This window comes from Bidens hawaiensis, unplaced genomic scaffold (genome assembly GCF_021521415.1).
Source record: "Bidens hawaiensis isolate Kalapana, Puna unplaced genomic scaffold, B.hawaiensis_p1.1 tig00018136_1, whole genome shotgun sequence".
Classification (NCBI taxonomy): domain Eukaryota; kingdom Viridiplantae; phylum Streptophyta; class Magnoliopsida; order Asterales; family Asteraceae; genus Bidens; species Bidens hawaiensis.
Genome location: NW_027492741.1, coordinates 395332 through 410708, shown reverse-complemented (window position 1 = coordinate 410708; position 15377 = coordinate 395332). Strand labels below are relative to the sequence as shown.

Genomic DNA, 15377 nt, shown 5'->3' with positions numbered 1-15377 from the left:
AATTATTAAAATCCAATTAGCTTATTATTTTTACCATATGTAAAATTGGAAGCTACAAACATATATGCAAAAAAGAAATTAAAAACAGGAGTCAACAACACATAATAAGAGTCAAATGGTACACAAAATGGAATACAAGCGTTTGATGTACTACAATCCTAGGTCTCAACCTCAATAGTCAATACCTCATAGTAACACAACACACACTCAAATGAAATCAACTACAACAGAATCTGACTAAATTTATCTTGTACGGTACAACAAAATAACGTAACATGCACTCCGCCGAAAGGGATGAAATTGGTACCGAACCAGCACGACCAGCAAAGAAAATACTGATAGCTAATTTCTGAAAAAGTAAGTATCGAATATCATACTGTATCTATCGGCCAACACCAGTACCAATTACAAAAATTTCATCTCTATGTCATCGGTGTTTTCGGTGCCATACACATATAGTACCGTACTGGTACCGAAAATACCGATACCATATAGGGATTGAAAATTTTGTAATGGGTACCAGCATTGACCGATAGAACCGTACAATATTTAGTATCCATTTTTTCAGACGCTACCAGTATTTTCTTACGTAGGATATTTGGTATCTATTTTCCAGACGGTAACAATATCTAAAATACCAATACCGAATTTAAAAAAAAGTTGCTACCAACTACCAATACTGTATGGATACTGGTAACGGTATTTCAGTACCAAATGCCCATCCCTATCCCTGCTCGCGGATCAAGTGTTATGACCATTCGATCCATCATTTCGAAAACCATTTCTAGCCGTCCGATCATCAAAAAACTCATCCGAGCTATTCCCCGTCCCATCATCACCACCACCACCACCACCATTATTCCCTCCCACCTCATCCCTCCCATTCCCTTCATCCGACGACAACGGCGCAAGCCAACACGTGCCATGTAAGTGCCCATTGACACAAACAAAATACTCCAACGCGCCGTCATGAGACCCAAGCCTCTTCGCCGCGTTCCTCAGGACCAACCCGGCCGACGTCATGCTCCACACACGTGCCCCACAATACGGACACCTCTCACTCTCTTCCAACGCCACTTGTCTCGCTATCAAACACGCACGTGTCATCGACTCCCGAAATCCCCGAAATACCCCTCGAAACACACCCAAGTCATCCTCTAAATCACCTAACCGATGCTCACACGGGTCACTAACAAACAATAAGTCACTACGACACCGTTTCATTAAAAAACTTCGACCGGATGTTTTCGAAAACCGGGACTCGGTCACAAAGTGACCCGGTTTAGACCGGCTCATGACAAAATTCCGGCTCGAGTCACACCCGCCACAGTAAAATAATAATTTGGCTAGAGCCGGCCAGCCGCCGGAAATGCGGCTGCTATTCACGCCGTTGGATAACGACTCGGTTATCCGCGGCGCGCGGAATAAGCAAAGTTCGCGCCATAATAAGCGTTTTGCCATGGCGCGAAGGCGACGGCAGACTGAGGCCGTACGGCAGAGGACTTTCACGTCCCAGTTCATTGACTCCATTACTAATAGTAACACTCGTTCGTTGAAGAAGTCCGGTTCGTGTGAACCGGTTGCTGAACCGGAGCCACCGCCGGTTGATGAGTTTAATCGCACTCGCTGGTTCTGATTCGCACTCATTGGTACCGGTTCTGTTGTCGTTTCGATTATCCGGTGAAATTGAGTGTCAATTTGAACTGATTTTGTTGTTTTCTTCGATCTCCGGCGAAATTGAGGTTCAATTTGAGCTGAATCAGTTGTTTTTTTACAATCTCCGGCGAAATTGACGATCAAATTGAACTGATTCAGTTGTTTCCGGCGAAATTTGATTTTGTTATTTTCCGGCGAAATTGAGCTGAATCTGTTGTTTCCGGCGAAATTGACGATCAAATTGAACGTATTCAGTTGTTTCCGGCGAAATTGAAGATGAATTTGAACTGATTCTGTTATTTTCCGGCGAAATTGAAGATGAATTTGAACTGATTCTGTTATTTTCCGGAGAAAATGAGGATTAATTTGAGCTGAATCTATTGATTTCACAGATCTCCGGCGAAATTGAGTATCAACTAAAGCCGAATCTGTTGATTTCTCAGGTCAACGGCGAAATTGATTATCAATTTGAACTGACTATTATTTTTCCGGCGAAATTGAGAATCAACTTGAACTGATTCTATTGAATCTCCGGTCAACGGCGAAATTGAGTATCAATTTGAGCTGAATCTGTTGTTTTCACCGGTCAATGGCGAAACTGAGAATCAAATTGAACTGATTCTATTAATGTGTTGGATCTCCGGCAACTCTCCGGCGAAATTTACCATCAAATTGAACGGATTGTTAATTAGGGTTTTGAATGACTAAATTGAACCGGATTCAGTTAAGGGTAACAATCCTATATATATAGGTGCATGAGTCTTATAGTGGGGGTTATGTACGTGTCAGGTGATAATTAGACAACCGATTCCGTTACAGATACATAATAACGTGGAGTGATACAATTGGATATACATATACACGTGGAGTTTAAATAAGTGATGAGCCACGTGTCCCATAAGATGTGTTATAAAAGTTGGTTGCTCGAAAAGATTTGTAGGGAGTAACGTGGAGGGTGATAAGGGTGGTTTGAGATAGATATTTGGTGATGTGGGACACGTGGTGGTGTGAGGTGGTGGACACGTATTGGGAGTGACTTGGTATGGAAAAGAGAATATCTTTTTATTGTTGTTTTGATTGGGATATTTTGATTGTTGGATGTTTGTGAGAAAGAAAGTTAGGTTGGTGGTGTTTTGTGTTTGGATGTTTGAGATATTTGTTGTACCTTGATTTGGTTTGACATGTTTCATTGTTTCTAGGTGGTTGTGTTGTTTTTATTATTTACTTGATATAGATGATGTTGGTAATAATGTAGTATAGATTATTAGACTGGGTGTAGTTGGGCATTTTGTCTGTTCAAAAAGTCCCAAAACGTGTGAGACCACCGTCCTTTGTGGGCGTGTTGGAAGGAGAGCGCTTCCTACTAAGCGTCGGAAGAGGGGAAGAGGTAACAGTTTTTTTTGTTTTTTGTTTTTTTTATATAAATTAATAATAAGGTAATGATTTGAAGGGACTTCATTCACTGCACGGCTACACCACTGTATTGTAAAAAAGCTCACACGATGACGTGACACTACATGACGCAAAACGCCCCCATAGGTCTTATAGGATTTTATAGGATTTTTTTTTTAAATGAAAAGTTCAAAACATGTTTGGTATAGTTATAGCTTATGTACAATTTGTTTAGGGTGGTACAAGTATCATGGGTGATTCTTTGCCCACTCAACTTTTTCGCTTAATGGTGTAATATTTTTGAAAATATCAACCAAAAAAAAAGTTTATATATATTAAGTCTGGTGCATTTAAATTATTGTTTAAGATCATGTAGTTCACCATATTATGTCTTCAAGATCCACCATTGTATAAAGCTTTGTGTTTGCGGATCTGATTTTAAAGAGACTGGTATTTTAAATGGTTTTATTTATAACTAAGCTTTGGTTTCAACTTATAAGACTAAATGCAAATGGAATATTTCCAAAGGAAAAATGTAATAGAAAGTAGAAACTGTTAATTATTGACAATAGGAGAATTATATATATTTGATTGTAGTTTTTAAAAGAATATATTTTTTATTAATATATTATGAACATTATTTCAATATCTCACTAAAAAAAAGAGTCATAAACCATCATAATGATGATAACTTCATTTTGGCATTTTAAAATTATGATTATATTAATGTATTATGAATGACAGGTATTTAAAAATCCCAAAACTAGGATGCTTTTAATGGTGGTTTTTAGTGTCGACCATAGAAAATAGAATAGTTAGATACACCTAACTTTTCACAACCAAAATCTTAGCCTTGGGTACCAAAATAGTGATAATCGATTGGCTCGCGACATATATTTCTACGATGATATTGGAAAATTGCAATTTCTGCTGCGTAAATTGTCTTTAAAAAAGTATAAAAATCTTATAGAAGCAAGTTTCAAACAGTACAGCTCTGCTAAAGAAGAACATGTGTTTACCCATACAGTGTCCTTAAAAGTTACTCATGGCATTTTTGCCACCTTCAGTTATCGAGATGGGTGTGTGGCAAAGCTAAAATAGCTCATGATTCATTTATCGGCCTACGTAAGCTAACTCGTTCAGAACTGAAGCCAATTTGACTCACGCTCTGAAGGCGCACAAAATACCTGATTTCAGACCTGACCCGAAACCGGTTCCATAATACCTGACCCGCGGGTATGACTTGGTACAGATTTCTTCCTGGAGCCGTACCCAACTACCCAGAACTGGAACCGACCCAAACCCACTGGAAAGAAAACCAGAAATACCCGGGCAAAGTCCGCCCGACCCTACTCGAAATCCGGAATAAACCCCAAAAAACCCGGTCAAGACTCTGTCAAATAGCTGACTATATCCAGAACATGTTCCTACCCGACCCAGTTTTGACTTTTGTTGACCTCGCCCCTAGTTCCGGTTCCTAAAAATATCCAGTTTGTGCACATCTACGCTCAGCAATTTGTATCAATGTCTGAGTTGAGTTCAACCCGAAGGTAGCTTTTTCGTATAAAAGCTCGAATTGAGTTAACTCGAGTAGCTCGCTCATTGACTCATAAACCAACTTATTTTCTTGCAAGTATTATTTTACACTACAATGACTATGATATTGTTATCTTGTAATTTGATTTTCATAATAATAATAATAATAATAATAACATACAAAACCTACAGAACTGCTAACACAAGCGACTTGTCGAGCAACATCCTGGCTCGAGTAGTATACACGCAACATACGAGTTTAGTTTCTAGTTCGGTTTAGAAACTAGTGAAAAACATGTCGATGTTACTGTTTGTAATAAATTTAACTAACGATCTGTTCGGTGTGTTGTCATATTGGCTGCAAATATCTGGGAATAGAAAGCCGAAGCCCGCTTATATGTACACATATTAAACCTACCTCACGAATCACCGATTAACTTATATAAGAACACTATAACCCGAAGATTCAATAATCATTTCAGCAGCCGAACCCATCGCACTCACTCCCGAGATCTCAAGAAGGGTCAAAGCCAATTCTTCCTCATCCCACTTCCTTAAACCCTTGCTTAACCTCTTCAAAACCGTCACGTCAACCTCTGTGGCCCACTTTGGCGCACACGTCACCATCAGGCTCACAAAACCCGACACATAAGCCCTCCATGTGGCTCTATTGCACCCGAGTGAAATCTTCCCGTCAAGTGCACTCGCCATGAACTCCAAGTGGGCCCCAAGAATAACGGGCCGTTTTTTACAACACAAAGAAACAGGCTCCACGCCCCAACCAAACGCCCCGGAAAGGACCGCGAAGTATGCCAACGCGTAACCCATTAGCATCCCGATCATCCCGCCCGAATCACCTTTACTTTGATCCGATTTATGACCAGATATGAACCACGAGGGTAGTGTTTCTTTGATTAAAGATTGTATTAAATTTAACCGGCCAGTTATCCAAACTAACGACGCCCCTAGTGAAGCTGCTAGTTTGATACGACCCATGGCTGCGGATAAAGAAACCTCACCGTATCTCATCACGAGCCCATTTGACTTTTTAAGTTTTTCAACCGGTACATCGGTTGACACGATATCTTTAACCGTATGCATTAACAGTGACACGATTTCTTCAGTCATGAACATGACATCTCCAACACTACGGTGGACCCGTAAGTAGAGAATACCAGGGGCCACAGGAGACATCCCGCCTGAGCTGTTGGACCCGAACCCATGACCAAGAAGACCACCGACACAACCGCCCGAAAAAGAGGGCGGTTGAGTGATGACTGATTTAAAACACATCCTAAGAAGCTGGACCACCGCGTTATTGTTGTGGTGGAAGACGGTTCGTGATGCGGAGAAAACAAGGTAATCAGTCCAACGTTTGGCTTTTTGGGCCCACAGTGAAGAGATGATGGCCATGCAGGGCCACGGGCAGCTCGCACCAAGAGTGTTTAGGGCCGGGGCGGCTAAGTTTAGAACAGATTCGGAGACTCGGTCAACTTTGTAGGTGATTGTGAGGCTTACAAGGGCAGCTAGGGGCAAAGGAAGAGTTGGGGTGGTCCCCCCTGCAAAAAATAATATAAAATACTATAAACTCTGAAAAGCCAAAAAAGGGTAATTTTATAAAAAGCTGTACCTGCAGAAAGACTTGGAACATCGACTCCAGTGGCAGATAATATTTTATTTATGTTATTCTCGACCATGGCTAAATTGGCTGCGGGACTTGGCCAATCGGTCCCGTTCATAGATGCTGGTTTCCAGAGACCACGTGTTGTTTCTGCTGAAAGATAACTTACAATAGTTGCCATTGAAGCAGGAAGAAAAATAGCAAGTTCTCGGAGTCCTGTTATTATTCACAACAAATAATCAGATATTTTCACTATTATGTTGTAGAATATGAAAATACAAACCTGTAATAAGTTCAGGGGGAGACAGTTTTCCATGTGCACAAGCGGTCAACGCAGCATCAAGCACAAAAGGAACAGCTTCTAGAATCTCCCAAGCGGGAAGATTAAGTCGATTAGCACAATCCTCGGGTATGGGCCCACACGAACCGCTACTTCCAGAAGCAGAATGACTCAACGACTGACCGACTTTATTAACATTTCTAAACATCATACTCAAAAGCGCATCAAAAATCTGGTAGACGGAAGTACCAGGTTTAAGATCAGATAAAGTTGAAGCCATGCACACTTGGTGCTGTCGGTGCCAAAATGTTAACTTTGGGAAGGAATCCAGGAATATTGGTTCTGAGGATGACAAATTACTGAAATGTCCTCTTCGGGTTTTTTGGTTGTTAAGTGGATTGTTACGTGCTAGCAAGAGGAATTCGGGGTTTAGTTGAGATCCTACGGGGGTGACATCACCCATCATATTTTCAAGAGGTGGCTGGTGAAATCTCCAAAGTTTTAAAAGGAGAATAAACGCGTTTGAGAATACAGAAAGAGGAGACATACGATCCCCGTTTGGGAGAGTCCAAGAAACGGTGGTGGGTGAACATGAGCCAAACACCTCACATATGGGCATTAATACACCAGCAAGATGTGGAGCCTGTAAAAATAACGTATGCATTAGATAGCTTACTTTCAATATATTGTTGAGAAATCTGACCCAAACACAAGACAAATAAGTGCAAGAATATTATAATAATGAGCACGGGAATATAAAAGAGAGCTTAAACAAAAGTTTACTTACCAAACCATGTAAAGAAAAGATCTGAACACAGTCGATAGATGATATTCCCATAAGAAGAACGTTTAATAGAGGAGCATAAACAATCAAATGGCTCTCATTCCCTGAATAATCCACCGGCGTTGGAGGTGATAACAGCTTAATAATGAAAAATCCAGTATGTTCCTGTAAACATTTTCAACAAAAGGGTTTAAATTTCAAAAAGTAAGGGCTCAAGAAATAAAGGTAGCAAACTAGGCAAGTCGAGCAGATTGTGTAAACTACTAAAATGTACATGTGCAAAAGTGTGAACAAAAATCCATGAGCGAGAAATAATCACCTGTATATTCCATCCGCGAGTTAGTGATGCTCCACATAGGACAGTTGCAGCAAAAATCTTCTCTTCTTCTGAGCCATTGATTGCAATTCCGTATATTTTCTCAACTTCTGCTAAGCTTCCATTCAATCCAAAAGCTAAAATTCAGTAGCTAACCACAACTTAAAAATTAATAATATTACACAAGCCTATATGTTCAGTTATTAACATGGTAGTCAATAGTCATGCATACTGTCTGCTGAAAATGCAACAAAATAGTATAATACAAAGTAACATAACTATTGATCTCGTTCATAAGTTAAAATTACATAGGGTTAAAACATACAATCAATACTTTCAAAACAAAGGGTGAGCATACCTTGAAGCTGGTGTAGAAACCAAAACATGCATCATTTGAGAAGTCAAAGGAGACCCCTTCATCAATGTTGACCAGCCTGGCGTTTGCCCGGAAATGGTACGAGGTATTTGGTTACTATGGCCCTTGACATACCCGGGCCATAAATATGTTGATGTGTCTAACAGATTCCTTGCGATACAAGCTTCTACGATAAGATGTCTCATGTTTCCGGCTGCAAATAAAAGAAGTATTGGACTTACTAATGTTACTGATATCAATCCTTAAACGACAATCCATAACTACATAACAATAATATAACTAATTATTTGAAACAATCTTTTTAATCCTTTGACTAATTAGTAAAAACATAACCCTAATTAACCCATTTATAAGTAAATCGGCCACCTTTAATCTTGATGCAAGATAAAGATAGAAGACCTCGATAAGTGTAATGTTTAATTGAAATGACTTACAAGGTTTTATGAGTTATAAATTTAGGCATGAAAGATTACTCACCACAAGTGTTTGGCATATCATTTAAAGTAACACCATCAAGAAAACCACTTCCAACAGATATACCGGAGGCAACCAAAATAGCTTTTGCAGCTGCTTGGTTTGCTATAGAAATAACTAATGGTGGTGGAGTCAATAAACCTTCAAAATCACCCAATTGTTGTAAACTAGCAACTAGGCTTTTGCGACAGTTTCCAAGAACCTGTGTTTCATTCCCATGATGCATATGTTTATGATCCTTTTCCTCAAGCAAAGCGTTCTCTTCATCAATAATATTACCAACTGCAAGAGTTGTTGTGCATAATAGCAGGCATAAACATGTATCAAGGCGAGGTACTGGACCCTCAGCAGCTTCCCCTTCCTAAAGAACCAAGTAAAAAGAAAAGAAAAAACATGTTGTGTGTTATATATGTGTGTACATAGTACATAAATGTGTCTACATATAGATACAAACATGCGTATATAGGCTTAGAATCCAGTGAGAAAAAAATTTATTTATGGAGAACGTGAAACAAAAAACGATTCACTAATTATTAACTTTAATTTGCAAACGTATATATTGGAGCAGATTCATAAAATTGTTGAATCAATGTTAAAAATAGTAAATCAGTTTGCTCCTCACGAATATTTTGTTTCTCATTTGATCCTGACAACACACACGGCCACATATATACATACACACTTATATTAGATACATATATCCTATTTATAGATAAATTATGGACTTTTATGCATTTTTACCCTTTGTACAAGCCGCAAAGCTGCAATCCATAAGCCAAGAAAAGTGTCCTGCCAAGAGGCCTGAGTAATTGCCTGGTGAGCTTTCAGGAGATCTGAAATACAAATCCATTTGCTTAAATGACATTTCAAGTGAAAAAAATTTATATATGTGAAACTTAAAATAAAATTTTGTACCGGTAAGAGTTTCAGCTGCACTGGTAGTAGCCACTACGTATCCATCCATAGTGTCTTCAAGAAATAAATCAAGTGGAAGCAAACGGCTAGCACCATAACTTTGCCCTGGCCCTGCAGATGATATAAGTGACCCAGAAGCCATTACTGCATGAAACTGTTGCAAGGATGATGCTTTACATTCCTTAGACATTAGTACACGATTATCTGATGTTAACTGCAAAAGGGCCTCAGGAGTAATATCTTTTGAATTTCTTAAAGCTGTCGAGTTCCCTACAAGCAGCCTCAAATGATGCATAAAAGATCCCCAATGTGCAGGCCTAAAAGTATAGATTAGAGGTTATTCAAGTTAACCATATAATCAAGAAAAGAGCCAAACTAATATAACACAGTAACATATTTTGGCACTTCTTCCTTACATATTCCGACGTGCCAATTGCAGAATTCTGGAAGTTACTTTATCACGGAAAATTTCTCCAATTATCTCAATGGCTGTTATGGTATTCATCTTGTACAGCCCCTGATGATAATCAATTTTATGCTCTCCATAATTATTATGATCATCGATATCCATGTCCACTGATTTGATTGGCCATGGGGATGTCTTTTCAGGCACTAGTTCCAGCAAGTTTTCATCATCGAGTGAGGCGTAAAGTAGCTCCCACACCACAGAAAATATAAATTCAACCAAAACAAGCCCAGGTTCACTGGATTCAAAACCAAATATCTTGTTGAGGTGAAGAGTGTCATCTATAGATTCCATGATCCTGCAATTGCATAAAAGAATGTCATTCTTACTATGTTCAAGTATATTTTCAAGCTCCCAAACCAAATGGAGATAAGAATCTTACTTGTGATAATTTGGACCGTTAATTTCAGAAGCCAAAGGAAAAATGTGTCTTTTAAGGAGCTCCAAAAAAAGCCTGTAGGCAGCAGGATGGCGTCTTCGACTTGGGATTACTCTAGATAACCAAAAACAATTGAATCAAGCAATAATACTTAACAATAAATACACTGTACAAGAACCTTTTACTACATATTATGCAAACTGTAAACACAACATTACAGATACCACCAATTATAAAACCCTACCTCTTAAAGGTACCTGCATGTTCTTCTCCAAGCTTGATAGTAAACCATACATCTAAGCAGTAAGATGTACAAATCAACTTAAATATCTAATTATTTATTGAATAACCTACTTTTGTCTTCTTTTTAGGCTTAAATAATCAACTTTACATCAACAACTAGAGTAAAACTGGTTATCAAAGAATATAGTAAAACAACTTATACTATTATACACCCTTGTTAAATAATCAAAATCAGATTTGCTAGACATGCTCACCATCACCACAGGTGATTATTACAACATCAAGCATAGCCCATCCAGAAACACTTTCATAAACCCTATGTTCTCAAAATCCCTTTGGGCATGCGTCTAGACCCTCAGGCGAGACGAGGCACAGAGAAAGTGCCCCACTGCCATCCAAACGATCAGGCAACCTATGGCAAGATTTCGGTCAGATTTTGATCAGATTCTGCTGAGATTCTATTCCAATCATGAAAAAATCCGGCAAAATTCCCGACAAACTGGTCTGAAACATACAAAATGGGCCTAAAATAGCCCTAAAGAAAGCCTAAAGCATGTCTAAAACCCCGGAATGCTACGCTATGCACCTTACTTATCTCGGACCCTCGCTTTATAAGTGTGCTACACCTAAACCCAGGGCCCAACCTTTGTGCCTTGCGCGACAACTATGCATAAACCTAGTTTCATTACAAAATATTACCTACCTAAATACCAAATAAATAAATAAATGGATAAGAATTCACTTCTAATTCTCACATTCAAACTTACACAATTCAAATTACTAAACTATCTACTTGTCCTTGTAATATACACTCAGAGTACTAATATCACATGCACTAATTACACACCTATAAACAATTAACCAGTAATTACAAAATCAATTGAATCAGTATAACCACAAACAATACAAAACCTGTTCGACAACAACGCGAGAACGAGCATAGGCGGCACAACTCCAATCGACAACGCCTTCTCCAAAAACTTCCACGCAATTGGCACATTATTCAAAGTACTAATAACACAATCATTGGCGCGAGAACAAGCATTGGCGGTACACTCAAAGTACTAATATCACAATCAACATTCAAACTTCCAAAATTCAAGTTACTAAACTGTCTAATTGTCCTTGTAGTATTAATACTAATATCACGATTCAAAAGCATCAACTATTACACAATAATACCAATGTCAATTGAATCAGTAACCACGAGCAAAACATGTAACAAGCATTGGTGGTACACTCAAAAGTACTAATATCACAATCAACATTCAAACTTCCAATATTCAAGCTACTAAACTGTCTAATTATCCTTATAGAATACACTCAAACAACTAATATCACAATTCAAAAGCATCAACTATTACACAGCCCTAACAATAAAATCAATTGAATCAGTATAACCACGAGGAAAACCTGTTCGACAACAGCACGAGAACAAGCATTGGCGGTAGACTCAAAGTACTAATATCACAATCAACATTCAAACTTCAAAAATTCAAGCTACTAAACTGTCTAATTGTCCTTATAGAATACACTCAAACTACTTATATCACAACTCAAAAGCATTAACTATTACAAAGCCCTAACAGTATAATAATAATAATAATAATAATAACAATAAAATCAATTGAATCAGTATAACCACAAACAAAACCTGCATTAACTATTACACAGCCCTAACAGTATAATAATAATAATAATAATAATAACCTGTTCGACAGCAGCGCGAGAACGAACATAGGCGGAACAACTCTAATGGACAAGGCCTTCTCCAAAAACTTCCAGGCAATCGGCACATTATTCGCCCAACAGATATGCTCCACCAGCAATTCAGCCACCGTAGTTGACGGCATGGACACTCCAGCCGATAACAAGCTCGACGAGAGCTCAACGGCCCACATCAACGGGTCCGCGTTCTTGCTTTGAGCTGATTTCGTCATTTCCATCACGCCGTCGTAAAGAGTCGTGGTCGCCGGTACCGTAACCGCCATGGTTTGGTCGGTACCGGAGCTAGGGTTTGTAGGTAGTTTGAATGAGGAGTTTTAAAGCGATATGAGTAATCGCAGAGAGATGAATGAATGAAGGTCGTTGGATAATAATAATAATAATAATAATAATAATAATAATAATAATAAGAGAATTAAATGAACGGTGGCTACCAGTACGGTACGGTGGCGGTCCGGGTATATATCTTATATATATATATATGTATAGCTCTCTAGTTGTATGCTACTTTGTGGTGCAAACGAGTCGAGTTGAGTCGAGCCCGAGCTTAACTAAGCTCAAGCTCGGCTTGTTTAAGTTATACAGAGTTCGAGCTCGAGCTCGGCTCATTTCGAGCTCTATTTTCAAAGCTCAAGTTCGGCTCATGAATGAATTTTGAAGTCCGAGCTCGACTTGGACTTAGCTCGTTTACTATTTATCAATTATTTTTTATATAATTATAATTATTTTATATATTTTTTTCTATTATAATTTTATGTATAAAAGAATATATATTATTTAGTAATTTTTCTTTATTTTTCGTAAATTTATACTTATTAATTAATAATTATTAAATGTATATTTTAGAAAAATTATATAAATGGCAGGCTCGTTTAGGCTCGCAAGCCGGCTCGAGCTTGATAAGTAAAGCTCGGGCTTGGGCTCATTTATTAAACGAGCTTATTTTTAGGCATGAGCTCGGGCTCGACTCGATCGAGCTTTTTAACGAGCCGATCTCGAGTAGCTCGCGAGCAGCTCGGCTCATTTGCACCCTAGCCATCATATGGTTTTATTTTGTAAACGAAGTTCTAATGGATTTAACCAGAATTCAAGGGTATGGGACTCACCATACTCAGTTAACCCTTAAGCTGGTTATGGTATCTCGTTAAATTAAAAATCAATCTCATCAAATATTTGCTATGAAAATTCTTATAAAAATAGGAATATACTAAAATGTAGTGTCCTATTTAAAATAAATAATATTTATACTTAATAAACAATTTTATAGTGAAAAAAATAAGCGAGCCATGTGTCTCATCAAACTCATATAGCTTTTAAAACGAGTTATGACATCTCATTTATTTATGAAATCATTTCATTATAAAATCTTAATTACATTATTAACTTCCTTACAGTTAAAAAAATTGAAATTTAATAAGATATACAAATATTATAAACGAATAACATAAAACAACCTTGTAATGCGGGGGGTAAAAGTTAGTGTTAAATATATATGAACGAAGCTGACCTATATTTTATCAAGTCATCGTATTGTTTTATTTGTAATGAAAGTTTTCTCATGCGTTTGACCCGAATTTACGGGTATACCCAATGAGACGAATGAACGTCGTTGGAGTGTGACAAGGGGTAATAATAAGAAAATTAAATACTCGGTGTGGCCATTGCTACGGAGGCAGGCCGGGTATACACAGGGGGTAAGTAATTATACGAGAAGATGGGTATGATCGTTGTTACGTGTAAATTTATTTATTTATTTATTTATTTTTGGAATAAGAATAAGAGGTAGTTGTGTAAACGATAGAATGTCGGTGAAACCCGTTCTATTAGGGTTTGGAACACGTTTGTGATTAGTTTTAAAATTTTTCACGGGTTTTGGGATTCCTATTATACTTGATTACTTGATAACATTGACCCATTTACCCGATTATATACTCAAGAAACCCGACAAAATATTTTTATATATATGGTATATATTAAAAAATAAAATATTCTAACTATATTATATTAGTAATTACTTATTAGTTTCCTCTCATGAAAAGTAGTCAATCAATGAGACCATGACTTTTCGCTTTCTAATTTTCCATATCTTAGTTTTAATTAATAATTAATTTCTAGCATTCATATTCAACTATCTATCATTAAATCAAAAATTATACTAAAACGTATTACATTTTCTCTATACTTTTTAATTAAATAATATTTTTTTATAATTTTATCATTACCATTTTATTTCATTCACACACAACTACTTTCAAAATATATTAAAAAAATCTATAGGGTGAACATAGTTTTTCAAATATACAGTCTAATCATTGAGTTCTCTAAAATATAAAAACTATTATCTCACAACACTCTAAATCACTCTCTAAATTATAAAAACATTTCTCACATAATACAAGGGGTTGGATGAGAATGCTCTCATACCTCGGTTCCTCCGTATTTGCAAATCATGATTGACAAGTATCATATTATTTGTTATTTCATGTTTATGTATCTATATAATGCTTAATTCACATCATATATTGTTAAAATCCGATGGGTTTTGTGTCGGGCATACTCGATGGATATTTTTAATAAATTAACGTGTATATACCTGAAACATGTGGGTATACCTGATACTCGATAAATACCTGACGGGGTTTTTATAATTGGGTACGTGGTTGAGATTATCTAGACCGGTCCCAAACTCAACCTATTGTCAAATTGAAATAACCGAACCCAAACAAACACCAATTATAAGGTTTTATGTTTACGTAAAAAAATGAACTTTATGTTTTTTTAGTTTTGCATATAATTAAAACCAAATCAAACCGAATTTATGGACTTATCATTTTTAATTTGAATTTACAAAATTAAAAGAATTTTACAAATACTGTTACTCAAATATTTATATGTAGCTCAAAGGTATACGAATCAAGTGATTATTAAATAACAAAAGGATCTAGCCCCATGTTAGCTATTTTAAGCCAAATTTTTTCAACTAAAAAACTCCAAGCTCTATACTATAAGCGCGATTTTTCTATTTTTTTTTTGTTAAAAAAAGCCTAACATCCTGTTTTTAATTAATTAAAATGTTTGATAAAAGCACAAAATTTAAGATAGCATTTCACATTGCGCATTATAAAATAAAGACACGTAATTTATAAGTGAAAATATTCCTTTTTAAAAGTACATGTTTTTTTTCTATACTAATTAAACAACTTACGAAAAACAT

The 15377-nt window shown here is 37.0% G+C and overlaps 1 protein-coding gene and 1 pseudogene across 1 annotated transcript; both read right to left on the bottom strand.

Moving 5' to 3' along the window:
* Positions 1-741: 741 nt before the first annotated feature.
* Positions 742-1807, bottom strand: LOC143555490 (EID1-like F-box protein 3 pseudogene; annotated as a pseudogene).
* A 2985-nt stretch (positions 1808-4792) lies between these two features.
* Positions 4793-12456, bottom strand: LOC143555499 (mediator of RNA polymerase II transcription subunit 33A-like). Its single transcript, XM_077045031.1, has 12 exons — positions 12149-12456; positions 10199-10309; positions 9767-10114; positions 9351-9667; positions 9177-9268; positions 8439-8796; positions 7944-8154; positions 7589-7703; positions 7273-7434; positions 6489-7128; positions 6215-6421; positions 4793-6143 (listed from the first exon to the last, which is right to left on the bottom strand). Exons 1-12 carry the CDS (start codon positions 12427-12429, stop codon positions 5023-5025), a joined length of 3963 nt encoding a protein of 1320 aa, XP_076901146.1. The 5' UTR covers positions 12430-12456; the 3' UTR covers positions 4793-5022.
* Positions 12457-15377: the final 2921 nt, after the last annotated feature.